The sequence below is a fragment of the Cinclus cinclus genome, chromosome 14, assembly GCF_963662255.1.
Source record: "Cinclus cinclus chromosome 14, bCinCin1.1, whole genome shotgun sequence".
In the NCBI taxonomy this organism is placed as follows: Eukaryota; Metazoa; Chordata; class Aves; order Passeriformes; family Cinclidae; genus Cinclus; species Cinclus cinclus.
In genome coordinates this window covers 19,847,100-19,874,082 of record NC_085059.1, presented here as the reverse complement: position 1 = coordinate 19,874,082, position 26,983 = coordinate 19,847,100, and the positions used below count along the sequence as shown (strand labels likewise).

Below are 26,983 nucleotides of genomic sequence, written 5' to 3'. Positions count from 1 at the left end.
AACTTTAGGTGACATCTGCTAAATATTGCACTTCAGGATTTCAGTCATGCCACATTATGTGAAGTTCATTTTTTATTACTCCTAGCTGGCTAACAGTTAAGTGCTTTTCCAGTTTCAGGGGAGATAAAGCAGAAATACAAAAATGTGTCAATTTAGGAATGAATCTGTGATGGATTACCTTTCACTTTTGTGTTGCTTTGGTGTCTGTAAGGCTCAGTGCATTTTTACAGACATAATTCACTTTCCAGTTTGTCTGCACTGTCATTATTTGTCAGGAGCTGTCTGTGCTGAGAGCATGGGAGCAGTAGAGTCTGAATCAGTCAGGTGCAACATCACAACTTTCTAGGCCAGCAGGGCAGTGCTCATGATTGTGTTGTTGGACAGAGAGAACCAGAGTGCTTCTGTTCCTAAAGATAATGCTTGTACCCAACTGCCACTCGTTTTTTTCCCTGATTTTTTGTTAATAACCTTTTTCCTTTTCTCATCCTCCTCTATCTATAATGAATAAATCCATAACTGCCTTGCTGAGCTGTGTGAGTAAATGATTGCAGAGGTCACAATCCTCCCGTCTTCCTGGAAGTCTCTTTTCTGCCCTTGTTGGGATTTGGATTTCCTTTCCTGAGCTGGTGACTTGCAGCAGTGATCCCAATTCACAGGTTCTGTGTAGAACAGCTGCACTTTTGCTGGTTAGCATGACTTGGTATTTTTCAGGGCTATCAGAGCTATGTAATTACAGGGAGGTCAGTGTTTTCTCTATAGTCCCATCATCTGACTAATGCCAATTCAGAGACTTTTGTGTAAATGACTTAGGGCTGGCAGGGTTGGAATACAGTTCCAGAGTGTTCACCAGATCAGTGCCATTTGGATTTCTGTGGGATGTCTGAGTCCTTTGTGTCCATGAGGCTTTCCAGACTTGCATATTCCCCCTCATGTGCCTGCTGACTTGTCAAACTTACTAATTAGGTGATCTCAGGTAATTCTGTTAGCAAGTTCTTTCCAGCTTGCTTTTTCACCTTACATTTTGGTTCTCATAGCTATTTTATCCACCTTAGTTCTTCTGACAACCTCCATTTCTGTCATGAGAGCTCTTTCACTTGTTTGAAAACCCAAATGCTGGGAAACTTAATTGCATAGGATTACACAGGGTAATCATAGGATCACACACCATCATTTATGAAAGTGGCAAAAGTTTATGCAATGTCAAAGAAGTCAGAATCACCCTTTTTGTAATGGGAGTATAAATGCTTCTGGAAGTGTAAAGAAATGTAATATTGAGTTTCAGTATTCCAGCGTTGGAAGAATTGTCCTTCCCTTCAGTGAGGCACCAGGAGATGTTTTTTGTCTGACAAAAAGCACAGCCTCCTGTAGCTCTGTTTGTAATTCCTGGCTGCCAGAGCCCCTGTGGGAATAGTCAAAGTGATGGAGCTGACAGAAGCTTTTAGTGGAGGATGGGTTACCTGGCAAAGCAGGTGTTGATTGAGGAGACCTTTTATTAAGTTGGAACAAAATGGTCTTGTCATGGTTTGTCTGGTGGTGGGAGCAGTTTTTTTTGTGATGTTGAGCTCGTGTTCTGGTTTTTTGTATAAGCTGTAGGTAAAGTGAGGTCCCTTTATTGCCCCCATGGCTTCAGAATTCTGGGATTTGGGGTTTGTTTATCAGTGGCTTCCAGCTGTCATTTACTAATTCAGTAATTTCCTTCATCTTGATCTGATTTTTTAAAAATGTGTGTCTTCTGAATCCTTTTTATTTATTTTGGGTGCTTCTGCTGAGATTGTTACCTCGTTGTAATTATTATAATTACCAGTATAGTGAACGAAACTGCTGGTTATTGACTGGAATTGTGTGAGTGACACAGTAGTGTGAAATTGGGCTGGAATTTCATGGCCTGTGTGTGATTTTTGTTAGCTTTTCACCACCTTTTTCTGCTAGTTGGCCCCGTTCTGTTTAAAGATTTGAAAAAAAAATGCTATTAATAACCAAATGAAATGTTTTCTTAGGTACAACAAAAAAAATGTAAACAAAACAAACCAAGCTCTTAACAAATACCTCCTCAAACGTTTCTTTTGTCCTTGACATTATTTGCAAAATATGCAGTTGCTGAAATGGAAATTACAGATTTTTTGAAAGATGCAGCTGTGAAAAGGCAAAAGGATTTTAAGTTTGGGTAGAGCTGACTACAGTGTTTACCACCAACTACTAGATATTCATCAAGACTTGACTTCCTTGTCTCAAGGTTAGTCAAGAGAATTTAAAAACCCACCCAATGTCAGTTCAAGTAAACATCCACTCGTGTGACCTGACATCATACCTGCTTTATTGTGTATTATTTAGAAACTAAACACTTTCAAATTGCTGTGTGGTGTGACTTAGATGTTCCCACAGAGCTCAAATACTGAAATCCAAGATGTTAGAACACTTCAGCTTTGTGTTTATGCTGGGGTTATAGATGAGGCTCTCAAAACACATGATTTGGAAACTTGGTGACGTGGCCAGTTTCACACAGACAAGTCACTGAAGTCAAATTAAGGTCACCATGCTCAGCCTTTAACTATGCTCTGATAGAAAGCTTCATAAAAGAGGTTTACTGTATTCTGACTAATTGGAATAGTTGGATTATGTAGCTTGAAACAGATGAGGGAAGGGAGAGTGATGAAGCATTTTCCTGCCTGGGAGCTTGGGCACACCTTGAAGCTCCAGTAGGTTTGTGACATCTGTATCAGGTGTTTGTGTGACACTGCCTGTTCAAGGGTAAACTCAACCATTCTCATGATTCTGTCCTGTTAATGTTTTATGTAAGGAGTAAAGCACAGTAGGAATCAATCAGAGAAAGATCAGGAGAATGTTTTCTAATTAACTCCCTTCTCTTCTTGAAATAATGCATTGTACATAACTAAATCAGAATAATTGCCCACCCAAAATGGCTCTCAACTAGTTCAATCTCTTGCTCCCACTTTTCATTTTCCTCCAAAGCTCTCCCTCCCTTAAAATGTGTTGCTTCCTCAATTTTTATTATGAGGGAGAGGACTTTAAGTGTGCTGACAGAAGTCCATGGGTCTCTCAGACGTGTGGGCACTCTTGTGTTCTGAGATGACAGTGCCACCTAAGAGGTCCCCAGGGCTTTGTATGGATCATTCCCTCATATCAGATAATTCCAAGTTTCCCTGCTGATGCAGCACAAGAACTTGTGAAGATCTCTTTTGGGGACACCAGCTTTAATGTATCCTAATATCCAAGTTTTCCTAAGAAAACCAAGTCTTCTAATGTTCTTTCATTCATGCCAGTAGTAGCAGCTCCTGCACCCTGAATGGACATTATATTGCTTTACTTCTTAATCCCATTTTCCCTGGAAATGTTCCAAGGGAAATGAAAACTTCCTTGGAGTGTTAGCAAAGTGAATAAAACACTGTGATACCTTGGAAGAAGTTCCAGTTGCCAGTAGTGAAATGAAATGGTGTCACAGTCTTCAGTGAGGAATTACACACAGGTAAACGTGAAAATGAAATATTGAGAGGTTCTGCCTTATTTCTTTGCCTTTGAGGATTGAATGTGCTTTCCACCAGTGCAGAATGGTGAGGAGATGAGAATTTTCTTGTTCATACATAGAAATAGGCCAAGCAGAGATTGTGCAATCATCCTGAATTACTGCACTTACTCAGCAGACAGATCCCTGTGGAGGAACAAAAAGGTTTTTAGAATGTACCTTCCAGGGTGGGCTTCCTTTGCATTAGCTTCACCTTGGCTGTGAGGCTGTGACTGAATTTTCTTAGCTCCAGTGGAGGCTGATCTTTGATCCTTTTCCCTTCCACTGCATCTCTTGAACCATTGCTCTGCTGGACAGTTACACTCAGCATCTCAATTAGATTCCATCCCTCAAGGAAAATAGTACTTCATCTAGATCTTGGTTTATTCCTTAGAATTCTTCATTTCAGCCCATTACACTCGAGGGGTTTTTGGTTTTTTTTTTCACAACAAACCTAAATTTCATAGGACAGAGTTACCTGGGCAGAAAACTTGCTCCAATTTTCATTACTGTAGGTGACCAAAGTGTTTCATTTTTACCTGTGATGCCTGAAGCTGTTCACAGAGCTGTTCTCCTGACATTTCATTTGAATGACTGCTTTCAAAATACATATTTTCTGCATCCCATTTTGATGCAGGGAATGAATTAAGGTCTTAGACTGATCTGTAAAACAAGGAGTGTGAGCCACAGCTCATGTATCACTTTTATCAGATTTATAACAATGCAGGAATGAAGGGCTTGGTTTCTCCTAGAATCCAGACAGTGGGAAGGTACAGCCCAGTAGTTCCTGAAACAAATCCAAATATAGAATCTTTTCTCTCTGCCTTTGTAAACATTTTATTTTACTACTCCAGCTAAGCTAAGCTTGGAATCCTGTGAGTACCTAGGAATTTGTTGACTTTATCAGTGGTAACTTTTTTCCAGACAACCATGCATTGGTGTTCTGGAGTCATTGCCTAAAGTGGAAATACAATGTCTCTACAGATATTTAAGCCCTAACTGCTACTTTAGCTGAATCTTAAATTATTTTTTTTTTCTATCTGCATGCTCTTTTATGAGGCACATCGTTGGGGTACCTTGTCTATGCCACTGTTGTTGGGAAACTGAGGGAAATTCTCCCTGAGCTACTGGCAGTAAGTCCTTGATGTAAGGAGTAGGGGCTTAGGAAAGGCAAAAATTGCAGCCTTCTGATCAAACAGGTGTGGTGTCAGCTTCAAACCAGTTTTTCACACGCAGCTGTAACTTCACTGTAGTTACTTGGGATGTGTAGAAGGACTGGAGAGTAGAATATTCCAGCCCTGTCTTTCAAGTGTGGAGATTCACAGCTGAGATGTGCAGGAGTTCAGGATGTGACTCCAGGTCTGCTCAGGAGCTTAGGTGGGGAGATATCACCCCCAGCTGCAGATGCAGTAAAGCAGGGCTGTGATGGAAATGTTAAATATTGGAAAGGGAAATATTCATGGAAGGACTTCTGCTTGTCCTCACAGCATTGTTAGCCTTTATTTTTGCCCAAAACTGATGTATTAGGCACTTAAAGGTTACTATCACAGTATAGCTTTTGTTATGTTTCTACTTCTGCTTTTCTGACACTTAAGTGCTTCTTTCTCCGTGATATTAAAAACTTGATGAAGAGCCTTTATATTCGACTTAATTGGACTGTAGAACTTGGTTGGCATTTTTTAAATTGAGAAATAAATCAAAAAGCATATGAGTGAACTGCTTTGGTCTGGTGCAGAAAAGTCAGACCTGAAAACAAAGCCTAAAGCATGTCAAGATGGTTTTGTGAAGTGAAATGATGCTTTCAGAACAATGAAAGTAAGGTGTCCTGCAGAGGAGTTTCAATCCAGGTGTTGTACACACCCCTCAATATAAGGACGCTGCTGCCTCAGTTGCATTTTCATTCTGGTGTTTGGTATTTTGGTTGTTGGAGTGGAGTAGTGTTTCCTCTTCAGGGAACATTGCCAACTTGTGTGTTCTGGTTTATGCCCAGCCTTTTGTTTCCAGGAAAAATAAGATATTACCAGCATTAATTTCTCATTAGCTTTCAAGATGGAACATTAGTCAGCAACGTGCCCTTGCAGCTGAGAGCACCGAGGCTATCCTGGGCTGCATCAGGATTCCTGCTAACGCTGGATCATTTCCTTTCTTGCAGGTGGTATGGTCAAGAAAAGGACTACAATGTTCTAGTCATGGATCTTCTGGGGCCCAGCCTGGAAGACCTCTTCAACTTCTGTTCTCGCAGGTTTACCATGAAAACAGTACTTATGCTAGCAGACCAGGTATGTGCACACCTTGGTGGGAGCAGCTTCAGAGCCCTGAGGGATTCTCTGCAGAGTGGGTTAAATAATTGATGCAGTGTTTTATACACTAAGTGAACACTTGACCTAAATGAGGACAAAGTAATGGTGGTTTCTGTGTGTGGCTCTGCCCTACAAAATGCATCGAGTGGGAGGGCACTGCAGCTGTCAGCTCCTTTGTGCTGCTGCTTTAAGGGCAACTTCATTAAAATATTCAGACAAATTTGGGTGGATTCACTGCCAATATCACCATGGGGGTTGTGGTCTCCAGTTGTGGGTGATGTGATTCAGTGGGACCTGTGGTGACAACATGTAAGTCTATGTGCTCTCACACCCTCCTGTAGCCTCTAGGACCAGACAGTGAGCTAATAATAAATAACTGCCTGGCTTGTTTGGTCCTCACAGACGGTTCCTCAAGCTGTTAGTGGAGATGCCACTCTACCTCCAACATAATCAAGGCCTCTAAAATTCTCTGAAGTCTTTTTTTATAGCAGTTGATATTTTTCCAACTTGGTCATGGGAATACGGCATTTGAAAATGAACAGCCATATTTATTTCTTGCTGCTTAATAAATGACTTGATTTGTGCTGCCATCAGCTCCTTGAAAAGTAGTGAGGGTTTTTCAAGTTGAATTTTTCAATGGTAGTTGAAATTTCATGTAATATTGCGTAATTGATATCAGTACCAAGTTGTCACTTAGCCAGATGCTCGTAGAATCCCAGGCTCTAGGCCAAGGAAGCTCAAGGCATTTGTCTGGAGACAAGGTCAGCTGTCCCTGTTCTCATCTGCCCTAAGAGGGTGATGTGCTTGCTTTAGAGAGCCATTTGCCTGCTCACTTAGCCAGAGTCTGGGCGTGACAGCATCTCCAGAGAGTCCACAGGGAGTTTGTGCAGTAGTCCTTTGGATGATAAACATTAATTAGCTGTCAGCTGGGAAACAGGCAGAAATGGGGGATATCAGTGCTCAGAAGTGGCTTTTAGGGCACAGTCCAGCAAACAGCTGGCAGGAGGGTGATGTAACAACTCAAGCCTGCAAGAGGGGTGTTGGAGGAGCTGCAGAGCTGTGCCACATAACCACGGGCTGTGATCTCACCCACAGGAAATGGCTTGGCCCTATATGATGACACAGATGTGCCACAGATGTGCCAGAGTTTCTCCAGATACTCTGGGATCAGGGTAGCCTAGATATGACAGCATGGGCCACCATCAAGTTGTGACTTGCTCCACGAAAACTGTTACCTGGAAAAGTGATGTTTCATGAATGAATAACCAGATGAATGATTAACTGGGACAGGGGAAGGGAATGAGCTTTGAAATTGGCTTGTGGTACCTATAAAATCTTTGAAGTAATGAAAAAAAGTTACTTTTTAATAGGATGCTATAGTTAGAAACATGAACTTCAATATCTGGGAAATATTCAGGTATTTAATCTGCCAGTTTCTGACCAAGATCATGGAATTTTTGATGTGGAAAAAAAAAGATATTCAGACAGCATTTTAAAGACTTGGTTTTCATTAAGCAAATGCATAAACTGAAGTTGCAGAGGAAAGTAACACTAAAAATCCATGCTTTCATTGAAGGTTTAATGGAAGTGTCTTGTTCCCTTTGAAATCTTACATGTTGCTGTTTTTTTTTTTTTTACAGATGATCAGTAGAATTGAATATGTGCACACAAAGAATTTTATACACAGAGACATTAAACCAGATAACTTCCTAATGGGTATTGGGCGTCACTGTAATAAGGTTAGTCCAAAGCTCTTTGTTTCCAAGCTGCAGAGAGAATGCCTGTGTGATTTGATTCCAGCTGCACAACTTCTGTGAAATCCATTGCTAAAACTCCTGTTTTGGATGCTAAACCACAGTTCTTGGGTGTGAGAACTTGGTTTTCTTGGTGTCCACTTGTAAATGCTGTGGGTCTCTGACCCAGCCTGGGAGATGCACTTGGTTGCAAGATGACTTCTAGACTTGCAACAAGCTTATAAGTTAACCCTAGAGAATACCTGACTACTTCTCTCAAGATGTCTGTTGTCGTAGTATTTTACTCCTCTGTGATAAAGAGAAATCTTTTCTTTGGCTTTGGGGCTGACTTCCTAGGATGAAAACAATTTGTGCCAGCGTGGGAGCTCCTGACCTACCAGTCAGCAAGGCTTTAAATCTTGCAGTGACAGACTGGTAAAGTGTCTTCAACCATCAGAATTGTGGATAAGACCAAGAGCCAACATGCAGATTGCCTGCATAAATAAAAGAAATGATGCAATTATGTTGATGGAAAATTGTTCAGCTGTAGCAATACCTGCTGTGCAACAAAAATTTTGTCTCACTTTACTTTGTGGGGGATAAAAAAAAGCAGGGGGTGGGAGGGGGTGGCTGAGGTTGATACACTTTTTGGGACGGGTAAACATAGTCAGAAGTGCATGTTTTCTGCCTAGAAGGCAACTTTTTGATTTCATTTTTAGTTTTCTTGAGTGAAATATGCTTAATCCTGCAATTTGTATGTCGAGCTCGGGCAGACAGGCAGCATTGGCAATGCATTAAGCATGCTACTGATTAGAAATTAACTTCAGGACAAATGTACGTGATCAAGCTGTTTATTGGAAGCAAGATTCCCACTTATCTTCTCTATATGCCATCCCAGGATGTCTCATCTGGTTAGGCACTACCAGTAATCAAAATGTTTACCTTTGTTTGCCTGTATGAATGCCAACTTCAGGGCCATGAGCATTAGAAAGGGAAAGCTTGGATAATGTGAGATAACAGCTCTTGACTGAAGAGGTGCAATGCACTGAGTGTTTAGAGACAACCATTGTTGGAAAAAGTCTGTAATTCCAGCTGAAAGGCAGTCTTTATGTAATCCTGTTGCTGTTAAACTTTGTTTGTTCCCAAGTTTCATACTTTTCCCTCTGTACAGCTCTATTTTTCTCTGCTGTGTTGAGCAGTTTAGGCTCCTTAATTCTCTGGCATGACTCAAGTAGAACTTGAAAGCTTTTATTTTGGTTTTTTCCTAGTTTTAGTTTCTGATTTCCAATTGTTCTTTTTGGGCCATTTTTCTATACTTTTGCACAGTCATGCTTGGTTGGCATTGCTGCACTCAGTTCATCTTGGTGTGGATTAATGGCCTAGAAATTGCTGCTGTGCTTACTTTAGAGGAGGAACACTTTAGATTTGCATCAGCTGAAGTACAAGACAAAATCGCTTACAAACCATTTGATTTTTTTTTCCCTGTTAGTTAGGGGACCATGCAGTGATTTGGTGGTAAAACACTGTCTGTGGGCATGGGTTTCCCTTATGTTTCAGGGGTTAGGGAGGTAGTTCCAGACCCAAGAGCAGATTAATAGTTTTACATGAGCAAAATGTGGAATGGGTTCCTTCAGTTTGGAATCAAGTGCTTTGTCTAGGAAACACTTGCCACTATACAATACTTAATGTTTCTTTTCGTAACCAAATGTAGTTTTGGGGTTTTTAGAGATGACTCTAAACAGTTCAAAGAAAATCAGCCACAAAGACTAGAACAGCATGGTAATCTTGTTCCAGTAGCTTCCTGTCAGTTATATTTAAAATAAAATCAAATCGATTTTTTTTTTTCCAAATTTTAATTTGGTGATCGGGAGAAATTTTGCTCCCACCTTAAAAGATGAATTTCCAGCTCTGCTAGAAATAAGCCCTGCATGCTTATGAAAGTAAACTTTAAGGTGACTAAATGCCTTCTACCTCTTCCTTACTGAAGATTTACTTTTTCTAAATGTCCTATGGGGGAAGGGCAGTTTGTGGAACCAAAGGCTGCTTTTGTAAGCAAAAACTTGAATTTCCTTTTTTAATAGAGCCAAATGTCACCATTGCTATCCCTGGTTAAGGCAGTGCCATTTTGGAGCGGCTCACAGTTGAAATTTACCTTGTCCTTTGTCAAATTTTCTCCTTGGGAAAAAAAAAATAAAAATAATGCTGCTGTAAAGAATCAAAATATTACTCAAAAAAAAAAAGATGGAAAGATAAGGTTTTTTTTGAAAAGTACAGTGCTTGGTGGAAGAAGGATGGCATTTGGCTACCCTGTTCTTTCTCGAACGCCTCGGTGTTGCCTGTCTGCGCCGGCCAATGTTGCAATGTAAGCAAGACTGTTTGATGCACTGCCACCCTCTATTGTTTGTTCAGTGTTTAGAATCTCCAGTGGGGAAGAGGAAAAGAAGCATGACTGTTAGTACTTCTCAGGACCCATCTTTCTCAGGATTAAACCAGGTCTGAACTGTCTCCTATTCCAACCTCAACCCCAAATTCATGTGCTTTATTTTTTTGTTTTGGTTTTTTTTTTTTTTTTTTTTTTGTTTGTTTGGTTTGGTTTATTTTTTGTTTTTTATTTCGTTTTTCTGGAGAATGTAGACCTTGCAAAAGCACCTCTTATGTTGGCATTATTCAGACATACTTGGCAAACATGTAACATTACTAAGATGTTTTCCTGTGGCGCTTGTTTAAATTGTGGAATTATTTCTAAACTTTGATAGGGCTAAATGTACATGCTTGATTTCAGGTGCAGGTTTTATTTGTGGTCTTTCCAGCTCAAAAGGCAATGTCCTAAGAATGTGGTGAAGGATAGACATGAAATAGCAGGGCTCCTCCTTACCTTGCTGAAGGTTTCCTGCAGTTCCTATGGATGCATGTAGAGAAATTCTGTTTTCACTTCAGCCAGACACGTCCCTGAGCAGTTTTTGTTCAAAATCACCCCAGATGTGTAATGAAGACTTAATATTTTCATCCATTGTGCTTAAAAACTGAAATTACTCCAGCAAGCTGTGTCTTGGAGAAGCAGGAGCTTATCTTGTAGTGTCAAATGTTGTATTTCTAGCTCTTGAAGAGAAGATGAATTGCAGAGAGAGGAAGACATTTGCCAGTTGGTAGCAGGACAGCTGGAAATTGCTGAATATGAATCACTGCTCAGGAGCTTGGCCATTGGTCCATAGCTTTCTGCAGAAGTCTCTGTGGATTAAATCCCAGGCAGATTCCTGCTATACACAAGCTCACAGGCTTCTGTTGTCTGCTTCTGAAACTTTCTTATCAGAGGCACAAGCTTTGATCTACTTGTCTAGTTGCTCTTGGCAAAAATCGTGCCCTACTTCTCCAGTTTCCTGCTGATAGTGCAACAAACAGAATGAAGGTGGTGTGAGGTTATCTGGGAACTGGCGCTGGGACGTTCTGTGCTCATCCAAATTGGGCTGTGTCTCCCAGCTTTGTTCTTTCCAGGAGGGATTCACTCCTTTGCCTTCGACCCATCCACAGGGAAATGCAGACTGATCCTGAGCTAGGGAGCAGAGCAAACTTCCCCAGGGGAGCTGCTGCTGTAAAATAATACCCAGTTACAGGTCTGTGTTGTGGACCAAATCACAAAATGAGGGATTGCATTCGAGCTCAGGCTTTGCTTCTAGGAAAGTTGAAGCACAGCAGTCACGTAAAGCTTTCTGCTGTGGGATTCAATAGCAAGTATTTCCTGGCATATCAGATGATTTCCTGGTAGCTAGGGAATGTATCCTTGCTCACTGAATAGCTGCATGTGGTGGGTACAGCACAGCCAAGACCCACACCTTGCTGAGCTGTCTGAGCAGTGGAGTTGATTTAAAAATTTGGGTTTATGTCCCTTGCTCCAAGCATTGTGGGCTTTCAGGGTGACTTTCACCTGAACAGTGCCTTGTGTTTGCATATAAATCATGGCAAGACTTCAACCCCAGGTTTTCTGCTCTGACACCAGTAGTTTAAGAGGATTTGAGCTCTTGCTTTTTCCTGTCTAGGCTGCTGTAGTTGGTAAATCTTCTTGAATCAGAATTCTGAACCATAGCTACTCTGCAATTCAGAAACTTTCAGTATCTTTGATACTTCATATAGAGTTGAGCTTCTTAGTGCACAACACTTCTAGTGTGTGCCAGTGACCCCTCATTTCAGCCTTGGATATAGTTTAGTCTCCAGTTTGCTTTTAAAGGTGTATCTTCAGTTCTGGAATCAGCTTCAAGGTAATACTGAGTTGTTTTTTGTTGATACTGTATCAAACTTTCAGTGTCTTATTTCCATCATGTTCTGCCCCCACCCAAGTTACTTTTGCAGCACTGATCAGTCTGTAGGGATTGTAGTCCTTGATCCTGTAGCATTAATCCAGTGTAGGAATCAGGATTTGTAGCTTGAAGTCTGAGTGCTAGAATTTGAAAGATTCCTTAAGTACTTCTTTCTGCCTCCACTTTTTTTGCCTAGTCCTGAAATCTTCCCAAGGAGGTACAGCCTGCATGACCCTTTGTAGGTGGGCAGCTGGCAGCACACTGATTACCACACACTAATTACCACACACTCAGGTTGCTAAATACCAAATCATTGGGCAAGCTTGGTTATTAGAAACCCAAATTGGATCCATTCCTTGGCTTCAGCTTCCTGGCTGTGTTCAAAGCAGCGAGTTTGTCCTGCTGCTGTGGCAGTGTTCTGGGAGCCTTAAAACAAGCCAAGAACAAGCTGTCTTGTTTGTTGGGGAAGGTTTTGGCCTTGTGCTCTGCAGAATGGCCACTGTTCTTTGAGACAGGAGGTTGCAGGATGTGCCTTGTGCATCAACTCTGTGTGTGTGACCTGCTCCGGTGCCGGTGAGGTTTGGGATGTGCTTTCACACATCTTCCTTCCTCAGCTGTGCACTGCAGTCATCAGACTACAGGAGTGACAGAAAACAGTGGTAGAACTAAGCTGCAGAGGCTCAGTAGCACCATCTAATCCATTCCAGGGGATTGAGAAAAGGCTTTGAACTAATTCACCCTCGAGTTTTTAACTTGCTAGTTAAAGCTGGTTGCGCCTCCTCACTGTTACTTTGCTTCTTTTAACTGTAGGCTGTTACATTGTCTGGGTGTCTTAAAACATAGCTAATGCCTAGTGAAAGAAGTTGGGAATTTTGGGAATTGGATAGGAATCTAACCTATTTTCATTTTTCTTGAAGTTATTCCTTATTGACTTTGGTTTGGCCAAAAAGTACCGGGACAACAGGACAAGGCAACACATACCTTACAGAGAAGACAAAAATCTCACTGGCACAGCTCGATATGCCAGCATCAATGCACACCTTGGCATTGAGCAGAGGTGAGTGCAGCCTTCTGGAGCGTGCAGGGTGGTCTTTGGAAACTTCTGAAGAGTCTCAGCTCATTTTATATGAAAAGTGTATCCATTCCTTTGCAAATGTTCTTCCATTTCGATGCCTGTGCAAGGATAAGGGGGAAAATCCAAGGAACTAATTTGCTTCTTGAAGAGACTGTGTCTTGCAGACATCAGGTGGATGTTCTGCATATTATTTTGGCTTTTTAAAGGCTAAGCCACGCTTTGATGTGGATCTCTCAGAGGCCCTTCACACATACAATGGTGCACTTTGCTGATGTGTTGGTACCTGTTGGTACCACTGCTGACTGGCTTGAGGGGCCTTTCTGTAAGCAGAAAGGGAGTTCCAAAGCTGTTGTCCATCCTATTTTCCCACTCTCTTTAAGTTATTAACCATTATTTCTCCTTTTGCCTGCAAGCAAGACTGAAATACCTTCAGTCACACTGTGTTTTAGTTTCTGGTGTAATCATGTCTGTTGGTATGTACACGTATGTGTGGGTATATTTATATATTTGAGTTTTGCTTAATCAGCAAACACATGTTTGTCTTCTGGATCAAAGGTATTTTGTTCCTACAGAATTCTAGCATTTTCCACTGGAGAGAGCACTTCAAGTTGTTTGGAAGTGTTAGGTACTTATGGGATATCAAGGGGTGCCTCCCTTCTTTATATCTGTGCCTAAATACTGTATTGGATAACTGAGGACTGTGGCTTTACTTCTGGCTATTTAAAGCTTCCAGGAGTGTCTGTGCTTCTGATCTTTGTGTTAACCAAGATGGGAATGACAGAATTTCTCGTGGTCAACTTCAACAGAACATAGAATCCACAAATGGTGCTTTAAAATGCTCCATGTTTCCTTTTTATTAATTTTAATATCTTTAAGGTTCCTTCAGGGTATTTAATTGTCAATGTCCTTATTTAAGCCAGCTTGGAATGTGGATCAGGGAGGTAAATGACAGGTGTCACTTCTGAAAAGGTGTCACTTCTGAAATAAATGCATTTCACAGGTCCCAAGCAGTTCTGGTAAGGGAATGTCTGTGCTTGCATCTGGGAGTAAAGGAGGGATCTGCAAAAGATACTGCTTTTCAATTTAGTTGGACACCAAAAATTGAATTTAGTTGGATTTTACACTGAATCTGCTGGTAATGGGAATTCTATTATAATTAGAAATGTAGGTTGGTGCTTGCTAAAAGCTGCTAAACTGTCTAGGTCAAGCCAGCAGTGAGGCAAAGAAGTAATGCATTGCTGTAATCAAGAGAAACCAGTTCTGGAGCTTATGGCAGAATATTTCAACCTCTAGTCCTGTACTTTTAACTGTTACAGAACATGTTTTCCTACAGGTAATGACAGCTGTGTTCACGGAGCTGTTTGCAATGTTATTTATTTTAATAATGGAGAGGATTGTCCTATTTTCCAAATCCTGAAAGCTGCTTCTGTCAATATATTCTCAAATGTAATGGACCCATTACAGATTTACAGAACTGAGTGTTTCCTACTACAAGATCATGACATTAAACATTAAAACAATGAGCTGGATGGGGGAATGGATACTCTTAATCCCTTTATTGCTTCTGAATTTATCACTGCCTTCTCAGAAAACAATTTTATGTTATGGCCTCGTACAGGTTCGCTGAGTGCTGTTGGTGATTAAAATCTGCAGTTCTAATAGAATTAGCAAGTTTTGCAGGCTGGAGTTTGTGGGCTCAGTATCATTTTCCAGCCCTTTGTCTGTGGTTTCATGTTGCAGCTGAGATGATCTCAGAGGTAGCTGCTGCTGAGGGGAGGGAACCAATCCTCTCTTCCCTGGGCACAGCAGAGCTTTTCTGGCCTTGTGCTAAAAGCTGATTTTCCCCTGGGATAGCTTTTCCTTTGTTCCCCAGAGGGTCACAGAGCTGGTCCCTGGCTGTTCTGGTTCTATTGGCTGGGCTAGAACACAACACATCACCAATTTCTTTCTTCTTGTACCAAGATCTGCAGATAGATAGGTTGGAGCCTCATCCCACTTCTGGGGAGCTGTCTCCCCCCCACCTTTGTGTGTAATCCTGTTTGCAATACCACTGTCAGCCTTTTGATCCCTTGTTGGGGTATGAGGTGTAGAGTCTGTCCTGCCACCCTTTAAATCCTCCTCTGGGTGGCAGAGCAGCAGTAAAACCCACCAGGTTGTCCCCATAAGGGAGCAGAAAAAGAAGTTATTTTTCTGCTTTATATTAAATAGATGTCAGCTGCAGAGAAGCAGTCAGAGGAAAAAATCTGATTTTACCACAGCTGGGAAGAGGAAACTTTGCCAAGAGGAAAAAAAAAAATCCTGGAGTGTGTTTTCCACTCCAGTGAGCTGTGCTGGTCTTGGTGCTCAGGAAAGCTGTGAGCCAAGTACAGTGGTGGGGATGTGGAACATGTGCAGGGCAGAAAGCATTTGAAGCCTTTTGCACGAGGGTTTGTGCAAGTTCTCAGTGAAATCTGTGTGGCTGGATCATTTTGGAATTCTCCAGCTTTTGTGGGAAGGAGGCAGAGGCATCTCTCAGATTAGTTCATGCACCTTTATAAATACTGCTGTCTTTTAAAACCAGAGCCAGCTCAGGGCTTTTTGACAGAAGGGAAGGAAGGAAGAAGCAATGCCCTTTAGGGGCCAGGTGGTCAGGATTGATCCCAGGCTGAACCAACATTCAGGGAAAAATTTTACTGATGTGATGTTACAACCTTATTGACCTCATTAACCTCATTCTCTCTTGCAATGCATTCCATAGTTCCCCCAGGAAAATCTTCAGTTTCTACCCAAGCTACTTAAGAAGGCAGGAAAGACATTTCATATTTCCTTTTTTTTTTTTTTTCTTCCTTCATTTTCCAAAGTTTTTGTTTCCCACACAATACCTACAGAATATTCCTTACTTAAAAAATGAATAGGATCTCTTGCTATCTTAGGGTTGTCTTTGGGTGTATTTCCGAATTACTTTTTTTAATTTAAATTTTTGAATGCTAGCACTGTGGAATAAAGTAAGAAATGCCAGCATTTGTAATTCCTTGTGTTTTTCCTCCTGCAGTCGTCGGGATGACATGGAGTCTCTAGGCTATGTATTGATGTACTTTAACAGAACCAGTCTGCCTTGGCAAGGATTAAAGGTAGGTTATGATGCTTTTGTTTCTCTCCCCCACCCTTTTAATGGTTTTTTTTTTTTGTTTTTTTTGTTTTTTTGGTTTTTTTTTCATGTTTGTGTATCATGCTTCTCTCTGTCAGGTGGGTTTGTATAATGTTTAGCCTCAGTTGTACAAAGCAGCTTTGCCCAAAGCTTGATATTTATAGACTGTGGATTCTGCTTCTTACGCAGCAGGCGAAATGTGCACTGTTGGACTGTCTTAAAATTTATGCTAAACAATAGCTGACACCATCTCTGCCAGTTGTTGTCCTGTTGCAGGCTGAGGCCCTTTTGGGAAATAGAAAATTACATTGTTAGTGGCTTTTTGAATTGCTGGAGAAAGCATGGAAGTAATCTCTTGCCTGGCAAGTTCAGCCTCAGTGGCATCTTCAGTCCAGGTTATGGCACAACTGAATAATTATTAACTGCAGCAGGCTTGTTCAGGATTTCCATGTATGGGAGCCAGCTACAAACGTGGCAGACATTTCTTATTTCGCTCATTTAGACTCCAGTGATTGTCTTTCATGTTTTAATTGTTTTTCTTCCTGCGTGTGAGAGTTGTGTAATTCCAATGGTGTTGCAGCTGCACAGTTTCTAAAAGGGCAGCAGCTTGTGGGCCACTGGAACTCTTGAGCTGCAAATGAATGTAAAGGGTGCTGAAGCACCAGGCAGCCCTGAATGGGGCACTGAGTGGGAATTAATACAACTTTGGCAAAGGTAGCTGCAAGTCTGGTGTGGTTAATGGACAAAGGCAGCAGCTAGAGCTACACGAGCTGTGCCATGTGATGGAAGCATTAGACTGCGACAAATGGTATTAAACTGTGGCCAGATCTTAATACCAGATTGACCTTCATTCTCTTTGCAATAAGTGTGTGGGACTTGGAGATTTCACGTAAAATACTTATGGTTGACCAAAGGATTTTTGTCATCTTTTTTTTTTTTTTTTTTTTTTTTTTTTTTTTTTTTTTTTTTTTTTTGCTGCTGTCCTTGTTAATCCAGTGTTGCACAATATCTCTTATATTGTGACCTACATGTTCCACAGGCTGCAACAAAGAAGCAAAAGTATGAAAAGATTAGTGAAAAGAAAATGTCCACTCCTGTTGAGGTTTTGTGTAAGGTAAGAGTTCTCAAATGATGTCATACTGTGAAATGGAAATTCTCTTGTTTGGTTTCTTGTTTGTGGGTTTGTTTTGTTTTGTTTGTTTTTTTTTTTCCTCTAAACTTGAGCCAATATATTAAATAGCCTCACATGGCATTTTACTGCTGAATAATACTGCTTTGGCAGGCACTGGGTGCCTTGGGTTTGGCCACCCAGCAAGACTGGGAATGTGTGTCCAGGGCAGCATTTGCTGCTGTTCCTTGGCAGAGTTCATGGCACCATCATTCAGGTCTTGCTGGCTGTTGGCTGTGCAAGCTCTCTCACGTGTGGCTTGTTCAGTTCTTCAAGGTTTACAGTGCAAGTTTGACATCAGAAGTAAATAAGTAACCAAGCTGGAGCTGTCTGGCTTGCCACATCCATTTTGTGCCTCTGCAGGAGGGTTCATATTGTCTGCCCTAACTCAAGTAGTGCCTGTAGTGGAATTGGATGCAAGTGATCTTTGTTTTTCCAAGGTTTTCCTTGGAGTTTTAAGATTCCTCTTGCACTGTGGGCATCCAAGTGCTTCTTAACAAAGATCCTTGAGAGCACAGCAGGGTTTGTGCACCTCAGACAGCATCACCAAGGATTGCACTTCCTAGTCCTGCACATCTCTGTCCCGAGTCTGACAGCATCTCCTATCCAGTTCCAATCCCCTGCTAGGGATAGGGACACCCTCCACTAGTCCAGGTTGCCTAGAGCTCCATCCAGTGTGGCCTTGAACTTCCAGGGATGTTACACCCTGTGATTTTTTTACAGCACTGTTCTGCATGCTGTTACCTATTACAGTTAGGCTTTCATAAAGCATTAAATGTTTTAAAAATGTAAAGCAGAAGATCTTTGAAAGAGGTTTTCATAATTTAAGTTTTCACACTTAATGCTTGTTAACCTATCTTGTCTCTACTGTGTTCAAGGAAACCAGAGTCAATCTCTTACCAGATAACTATCATGATTTTAGAGACTTAGTTAATAAGAACAAGGTGTAATTAGGATGAACAATATGCTTTATAAATAAATTAAATGTTGAAAGTTCTGAGAGCTTATGATTGCAAACCACACATGAGGTAACAGTTCTGGGGAAGGAATGTGTACCTGAGCAAATCCACATGCTGAAATACAGAATAAATTAACAACCAGGGGCCAAGTGGAATTAATTCATACATCTTCAACCAGTTTTCCTCTGCTGTTAGAGACACATCTGCATCTTTTTGCCTTTGTTAGAAGGCTTTTTGCTGCAAGCCATGGCTTGATTAACACTGTTGATTTCCAGGGGTTCCCTGCAGAATTTGCCATGTATCTGAACTACTGCCGTGGCCTGCGCTTTGAAGAGGCACCAGATTACATGTATCTGAGGCAATTATTCCGTATTCTTTTCAGGTCAGTCTCCAAGTGGAAAAGTACAGAAACTTCTCAGGGATCCAGTTGGGAACTCCTCTGTGGGACTGGCACTGCAGAGAGCAGCTCCTGTGTGTGTGGTGTAGGGAGTTCTGGGACTTCCTTTCATTTCAGAGCTTCAAAAGCTGTTTAAAGGACCTGAAATTTATTGTTCAATGTTAAACATAAAGGGAAAATGTTCTCTTGTTTTTTACGTTGTGTGATGTGACCACAGGGCTGAGCCCATGCTTCAGGTTCTGTTGCAAGTACCTTAAGAAATTGACCCCTTGGTAGAAGCCTTTGAAGCTTTTTATGTTTGGAAATTGGTGCTGGGCCCAGCAGTGGTTCCCAGGAGAGAAATTTCAGTGGAGGAGAAGAGTGCTGCTTCATTGAGCTCATTAGAGCAACTGGAACATAAATTCCACCTTGTGCAGTGAACAGCATCTGTCAAAAGAAGGGCTGGTACTGATCCCTCGAGTCTCCCCCCAGGTTTCTGGAATCCAAAGAATTCCTATTCAGGGATGTACAGTGCTGCAGTCTCTCCTTGAAATTATATCTATATTGGGAAAAAAAAAAGCTCAGAATCTCGGTGCAGCCAGTGGGTGAGGTGGCTGGGAGGAAGTGCTGCTTCCACAAGTGCAGACCTTTGTGTAAGCAGTGAGTAAATGCTGCTGGCTGGCATTTGGGCTTGCTGCAAGAATCCCTTTAAGTCAGTAATACTTAGCATTTCTATACCATTCATAATCTCTAAAGCAGCTTAGAGAAAGAGCTATCCCCTAGTTCTGGGATTTCAGGCAGGGCTTTGGTGTTAGCTCTGATGTGTTACAGCAGAACATTTCCCTCTTTTGCAGGACCTTGAACCACCAGTATGACTACACATTCGACTGGACAATGTTAAAGCAGAAAGCAGCACAGCAGGCAGCCTCTTCCAGTGGGCAGGGGCAGCAGGCCCAAACCCCCACAGGCAAGCAAACTGACAAATCCAAGAGTAACATGAAAGGTTAGTAGCCAAGAACCAAGTGACGTTAGAGGAAAAACAAAAATTCCACGAATTTGGACAACGGCGGCAATTCCAAGTGTTAGATCAAGGAGGTGGTTTAAAATCTACATTTGGCTCTTAAATTCAAAAGCAAAACCAAAAGACGTCCTTGGAGAATTTGACTACTAACTTTATACCAAAATGTCCTTGTTATTCATATCATTTCTTCTGGGGATGTTGGGTCATTTTTAACCACTGCATCTTTTGCTCCTGCATTAACCACTTTCCAAAAACAAGAAACTGACTTGGTGTTGGGAATGTGACATTTTTATTTATTTTGATTTATATATATACATATATACGTCCCTATATATGTATAAATATATAATGCAGTCCAAAATCCTAGACCTAACACTTCTTAAGGCATAATTCTCATTGACTAGGCAAGGATCTAGAGACTTTGGGTTCTGCTCTGTGGCAGCTGGTACAGTGCTGTAGGTTTGCTTCTGTTCTGTATGCCTCAAACACTGGGAACAGAAAATTGTGACTGCTCTGGCTTCCTCCAGTGGGTTTACATTGAGACATTTGGTCCAGAGTTCAAGGAAGGGACCAGTGAGCTCAAAATGCCATGTGGAAATCAAGCAGTAACCCCAAACTGCTGTGGATTGCCAACTCACAATTTTCTGAAGTATCTGGGTGCTCTGGGGTGGGGCTTCAGGTTTCCTGATGATTTTTTGATGTTTCTAGGTTATGGTTTCAAAGGGAAATGTTGTGACATGTTCAAATGTAATTGTGTAATAACTGGAAACTAAGTTCTGAAAAGACATATCATTTGTTTGGGTTTTTTTTCTGCATGGTGTAGAAGCTTTTAAACCACTCTTTTTTCTTTTTCTTGGTGTGTGTGTATGATGTAAACGTGCTGGTGTGAGTCTGGTAAGTCCCTAGGATGAAACTGCCACATCTGTGCATTTTTGAGCCAGTCTTGCCATGAAACCAATTCCTCCAGCTGAGCTGTGGATAAAATTGAAACTAATGAGATTGTGAGAGTGAGAATAGAGAAGCAAGGTTTAAATTGTGTACTGAGGCATTGCTGCTCTTCAGTACCTCTTGTCTGTCATTCCTCTGTGTATAAAATTATATACTTGGCTGGAATCCATAACAATCCTGGAATTCAAAGAAATGCAGAAGTGTTTACAATAAACTAAAACATTGTTCTTCACATATTGTGGCAGCATTCAAACCTTAGCAGGTGTCTTTAGTCAAAATAGCTATCAGAAAACCACATTTCATCCAGAATAAATGAAATAGTAAAATATCTGCTGCTCTTCCCAAGATTGAAGTGGTTCTTGAAGAAAATAATTTCACAGATACCATTAAATGTCAGGTTTTTGGCATAAAGAGTGACTGGATCTGACAGAGGCTGGAAACCAGTTCTTCAGCTGCAGCACCAGTCATAGACTGGGTGATTAAGCACCTGGGCTTGGATTGCTTCCTGAAATAGAGAAACTCTGACTGAAGTTCAGAACCCAGCCCAGTTTGGGGTGTGGGGAGGTTGGCTGATGGAGCAGAAGATAATTGGAGCAAAAATGCACATTCCTCACAACAGCTCATGCTCAAAGTGAAGGCTTTGCAGGAGGTGATGGATGATCTGTAAGTGGGACCTGCCCTGAAAATCAAGGAGTGAGCTGGTGAAACACAGTTTTGCTGAAGTTTTCTGAGGTTTAATGTGCTGCTCTGTTGGCTCAGACAGTCTCTGCCCAAGTGCTGTGTGTGAAGAAAGAAAAGTGATTCAAGTGATTATCTGCCTTCACCTTGAAGTGATGCTCCAGTGCTGGAGAGCAGAGCTGAGCTGACTGCCAGATGTGATGGAAGCTTTGCCATGGAGCCTTAGAACATTTCTGTTCACTGATTTACACTGTCCTTTGGTAGAGACCCATTGCTACAGCTGGGAAAAAAATTCTGAGGTTTGAGCACAATCTCATTGTGTTTTTTGGGAAATTACAGTTCTCTTCCCTCCCCATCACCAAGAAGGGCTTGTGACCTTTGGGTCAATCAAGCTGTAATGTCAGCAGAGCATTAAAGCAGTGCTTGGCAAGCATCTGAAGACTTCAGAGGCTTCATCTCTTCATCAAAGTGAAGATCTCCATATTCCTAAAATCCTGCATGTCTTCTTGTGGGGAATTCTGCCTATTAATGAAGATTTTTTTGAACCTAGCTAAGATGAAAGGTTCAGGCTGTATGGCTTGGATGTTCTGTCACATTGGAGAGGATGAAATACCTGGTTATTTTTTCTGGAGTTCAGTTAAATTGTTTTGTAGCTGCTGTAGCAAAGCCTGTGTGTAAGTGGCTTTAAAAGGCTTCCTGGTATTAAATGTTCCCCCTCTGCTAACCATATCCATTGAACAGGAATCCTGCAAATAGCAGTGTACAGGTGCAGTTAGTTATAAAAAGTGCTGTTGAAGATGTGCATCTGGGCAAGGTGAGCCAGAGAAGTACAGACTCAGATTGTTTGTCTAATGTGCTCATTTACAGGTATTCCTGACTTTCTTAACTCAGATCCCTGTTAAATCATCAGTGAATCCTAGAGTTTATCCAGGCTAAATATTCTGCTTGGTTCCAGAATCACCTGTTCTATCCATGGCCTTTTTTCTCTTCGATTTATTTTTTTCCCTGCCCCTCTCTGGAACTCTGTGCAGTGTCTTTTGTAACAGCCAGATCAGCTGGTTTGGAACTTGGGAGAGGTGAACTGTTCCAGCAGACAGAGCTCTGCTGACTCGGGGAAGTTGGGCTGGCTCTCTTTTGCCAGTGCAGCAGTTGTTCAGGTGTGATTTGGAACTGTGCTTACACTCAGCTTCCCTCGGTCATAAAAGTGACTCAAGCAGTCAATCTGCAGGATAAAGTCTTAGCAGTTCTATTTGGGAGAGGCGTTTTTAATTCCTGGCACTGGAAATTCTGTGAGGCTGTCAGCGGGTCCATTAATACTTGCTGAATGCTTGTGGTGGTGGCAGGATTGCTCAGAACAGACTGAGGCTTCTCTGCTTGAGAATTGGAATTATTGACAACTGACTACTTCTCACTTGCTTGTCTGCAGAAATTGAGAATACACAAAGTTTGAGCATTTCAAATCAAGGCGGTTTTTAGGGAATTACACTAATCATTACAATAATTACAAATTACATTTGCTGCTCCTCTGTCAATCAGGTCTTCAGTCACAGTAATATTGAAGCAATTTGAGGATCCCTTAGGTAGCACAGAGATTTCTAGAGGTTTGGGTAACGCCTCAGAGGGACAAGGAGTGATGATTTGGCCCTGTATGGAGTGAAGATCTGTGGAAGAGATGCCACCATGAGCTCTGCAGCACGTTCCTCCTGCCAGCAGTGCTCTGTGTACTCTGAGGATCTGTCTCCTCTGGCAGCTGGGGTTGGGCTGTGTCTTAACAGGACTTTCAAGGGACATTTTGAGTTGAATCCAGTCCCCTATTGTTCTCTGTAGCAGCATCTGGATATTCTCCTGCCTATACTACCTTGGGTTTGAGGAGTTCTAATAGCAGCAGATCATTTGGTAGGCTGCTCTTTGTCCTCAGGTTCAGGCTCCAGTTTCTTGTGAAATGTTCAGACTTCTGAAGCAATGAGTTGATCTGTTTCTTTCCACACTCTTCCTTTGTTGACTCTCTTTTGGCTGCTTTGATGGAGAAAGTGGTTCAAAAGATGAATCAGTGTTCTCTGCTGAACACACCAAATGGAAAAAGAGCATAATTTTTGGTTGTGTGCATCGAGTAGGGATTAGGGAGCTCAGGAGTCACTGTTCTGTGGGAATTTACACTCAAGTGGGAACGTCTGTCTTGATTCTGGTGCAGGATTTATTTATTTATTTTTAATATGACCTGTGCTGGAAAAAGAGAATTGTCCTTCAGTGCATTAACACTGGGTTTGAAACAAGTTCTTGAATCTCTTTAAAATGACCTGTAGCCAGTTCTGGAAGAGTTAAAGCCATTTTCTGGCCGCTCTCCAGATACATTTTGGACAGAATGTCAGACTAGTAAGACCTGTTTGCACTTGCTTCTCTCTGGATGACAGCACAAGCTATAGCTGAGGTCAGCTCTGTCTGTATTTCACTGAGAAGAGATTTCTGTTGCAAAAACTCAGAGCTGTTGCTGTGATGAACTCACCCATGGCCAGAACCATCCTGTCTGGAGGGCATCCAGAACGGAAACTCGTTTGGCAAAGCCATCTCTGGTGGAGGCTCCTGTTCCCTCTGAAGCACCTGAGCCACCAGAAAGGAGCACAGAGGGAGGACTGGCTTAGCTTGCAGTAGCTGGTTCTTGGAGATGTGATTCCTGTAGCCTCCCCATCCCCCTGTGTCATTGGGAATACTGAACATGAGAAGAACTGCTGTGTGTGCAGCACCTCCTCTGTCATGTGAGTCAGCTTGTCCTTCCAAAGACTGAGGTGTGCTGCTTCCCCAGCTACTGTCACAGGTTCTGCCTTGTGTTGTGGCTGCCCAGAGCGTGCTGCTGTGGGTCTGTGGTGGCAGCAGGTACCGTGAGCTGAGGTGACACTGCCTGTGTGACACTGCCTGTGTGACACTGCCTGTGTGACACTGCCGTACTGCGGCTCTGGAGAGCGCCCTGCAGTCAGATGACAGCTTGACATTCAGGGATATAAACATGAGCCACTGCAGACAAGCAGAAAACAATCCTATGAAATTACATCCTGTTTCCTAGTGGCAATAACAGAGCTTGTTTTCAAACTGCTGGGCTGAATTCCTGCTGGAGGAATGTGGCATCCAGCTGGTGCATTAAGCCTGGTTCCCTTCCCAGTGCAGCACTAGGTGTGAGTGAGAGGTGTGTGAGCTCCAGAGTCGTAGCAAATGCTGGTTACCTTTGGAAATGGACACCAGGAACTCTGCAGTTCCCAGATGGAGCAGCATGTTGCCCTTTGAATGACCATAACTGCTGTTTAATTCTCCTCCTGTGAAGGCTGTTGCTCCTTTCCATCCCATGTCAGTGAATTTTCCCTTGTGTTTATCTTGCAGGTTTCTGAGCATGGCGAGGATGGGACAAAGCAGAGCAGATCGGAGCAGGACTTGTCACTCCCCAAATCCTAGAAATTTTAGTTCGTACACTTGCCAGTGGCTGTGGGCAACCATTTCCTTGGTGTAAAGAACTTAATATCAATATAAACTGGCTCTGGGCAGTGTCAGTGATGCTGCACTTTGAGTTGTAGCAGCTGTAATTGTGAATATTACTGAGATAGTGAAACATGGTGTCCAGTTTTCTATTGCATTTTTTTCAAGTGGAAAAGTTAACTAATGGTTGACACACAAGTGGAGAAAATTGTGCATATGCCAATTTTTGTTACCTTTTTACTTTGAACTACACTGCTTATGAGATCTCATTGTTTTGGAAGAATGGCATGAACAGTCTTCGGCAACAGTTGTGATAATTGTAAATGCTCACAATTGTGCACTCTTTTCTGGTTATTCCTCCCTGGGTTTTGAAAGTTGTACACTTAAAACATTCTTAAAGTTGTTGGCTTCTATGTGCAACATACCAAGCCAGCTGACATGGTAGTAACCAAAGATTCCAGTTTTTAAGCATATGAAAGACTCTGCCTGCTTACCTGTGCTAGAAATAACAGCATCTAAAGTGAAGACTTAAGAGAAACTTAGCGACTACTAGATAATCTTTAGGACTCTGCATTAACTCTATAATGTTCTTGGTATAAAAGGAAAAACAGCATATTTGTCACGAAATTTAGTTAACATCTTACAACTGAACCTGTATGTAAGTTGCTTAGATAAATGTAATCACTGTAAACATCTATATGATCTGGGATTTTGTTTTTATTTTGAAGCGGGAGCTTTTTTGTTTACAAGTTCATTAAAAACTAAAAACTGTTTCTGTAAGGAAATGAGATTTTTTTTTTTTTAATTTGCCTTGTTAATTCAGTTTAAGAAATTTACATTACCCTGTTTTTAAACCAAGTTTTAAGGCCATTTGTTAAAGCAAAAGAAGTCATATTTCTTTCTAAATCATTTTAGGTTTAGTGTTGTAACTCTTCCTCATTTTGTTTTTAAATAAATTTTGTATTTTTTCCTTGAGGGGGAAGGGGCAGTCTTGCATTTTTATAACCTGTTGTTTGAGACCAGCCCTCTATAATAAGATTGGAATTTTTAAGAAATGAAATGGCATCTTTTGCAGACCCAGGATTGGCAGCCTCTGAGCATTGCCATGTTCTGCCTCGGCTGGACTGACTTGTGATTGCTGCTTTGGAGAAAAAAATTGGAATGGTTTGGAAAAAAAAAAAAAATTTGGATGGTTTGAAACCAAGGCATTTTCTTTCAAGTTCTTGTGAAGTGGATATGACCAGATTTCCTCTTGTTCTTGGGGGCAGCCTTGCACCATGCAGAGTTCACATTGGTTACTGCCCCAGGCTGTCTTCCTTCTCACTCCTATTCTAGCCCAGCTGAAAGAAAGAAATACTTTTATTGCTGGTAATTCTTTAACAGTGTAATTTATTCCTTTATAGCATGTCAGAATAAATTAAAAAAAAATGTCTGAAAATGCTGCCAGATGCCTATTGTGTAAATGTTGTCTGTATGTTTGCTTTTTTAGACAGTTTTCATGCATGGAGCAGAGTTCCTGCTCACAATTCTTTCTTTCTTTTTTTTTTTTTTTAACTGTTGGAAGAGCTCTTTATTTCATTTTAAAAAGCTTCGGGATCATAAGACACTGGGCACTCCTGGAATGGTGATGATGTGGATCAAGGCTTACCTGTACTCTTTCTAAGATGGATCTGCCCTGAGATGTTCAACTTTAGGTGGAGAGCACTGTGTGCTAGGAACAATAAATAATAAACCCTGGGCTAGATAAGCTGGGAGGCAGAGAGGCTGCTGGGCTTCAGAGAGGGCAGAGCACACTGGGGAGCTCCTGAGGCACAGCAGGCTCTGCTGCCTGCCAGGTGGGAGAAGAAATGGAACTTGTTCTCCTGGCCAGAATCGTTTTCCAAACTCCTGAGTATTGCCCCATCCAAATAAGGATGATTTTTCACACTATGAAAACCAGTCTGTTTGTAAGAACTGGTATCTAGAGCACTGTGAGATGTCCTTAGCTGTGATTTCTGCTGTCTAGGCAACGTGTCTGACAACACACATTGGCAGGAGGGGAAGAAGCATCAATGAAATGCCTTCTTGGCAGCTGTTCTTGGAGAGGCTGCTCGGAATTGTGGCATCACTTTTCATGCTCTGACATGAGATACTCGCTGAAAAGTTGGAGAAAATAACTGGGTTTCAGGAGAATATATTATTTTCTGTCAAATTTTCTCGTGACTTTGAGGGGGGGGTTGAGGAGCAGCTGCTCTTGATGAGCTCTGTAAGGGACAGTAAATACATTTAAGCTGTCAAAATGCATTGGTTTGTAGTTTGGGGAGCTGCAAGTGCTGGGAGGAGCC

The 26,983-nt window shown here is 41.7% G+C and overlaps 1 protein-coding gene across 4 annotated transcripts in view; it reads left to right on the top strand.

Annotated features, from left to right (window-relative positions):
• CSNK1A1 (casein kinase 1 alpha 1) overlaps positions 1-25,444 on the top strand; it is a 31,642-nt gene extending 6,198 nt beyond the window's left edge. The window contains exons 3-11 of one of the 4 annotated variants that reach the window (XM_062502404.1): positions 5,673-5,799; positions 7,461-7,559; positions 9,963-10,046; positions 12,763-12,902; positions 15,952-16,030; positions 17,087-17,161; positions 18,450-18,556; positions 19,405-19,517; positions 24,567-25,444. In XM_062502404.1, the coding sequence (XP_062358388.1) occupies positions 5,673-5,799; positions 7,461-7,559; positions 9,963-10,046; positions 12,763-12,902; positions 15,952-16,030; positions 17,087-17,161; positions 18,450-18,556; positions 19,405-19,517; positions 24,567-24,574 (832 nt within the window). In that variant the 3' untranslated portion in view covers positions 24,575-25,444. Of the gene's footprint in view, positions 1-5,672; positions 5,800-7,460; positions 7,560-9,962; positions 10,047-12,762; positions 12,903-15,951; positions 16,031-17,086; positions 17,162-18,449; positions 18,557-19,404; positions 19,559-24,566 lie in introns of those variants that run through there. The other 3 variants (XM_062502402.1, XM_062502405.1, XM_062502403.1) reach the window with 3 other exon arrangements.
• Positions 25,445-26,983: the final 1,539 nt, after the last annotated feature.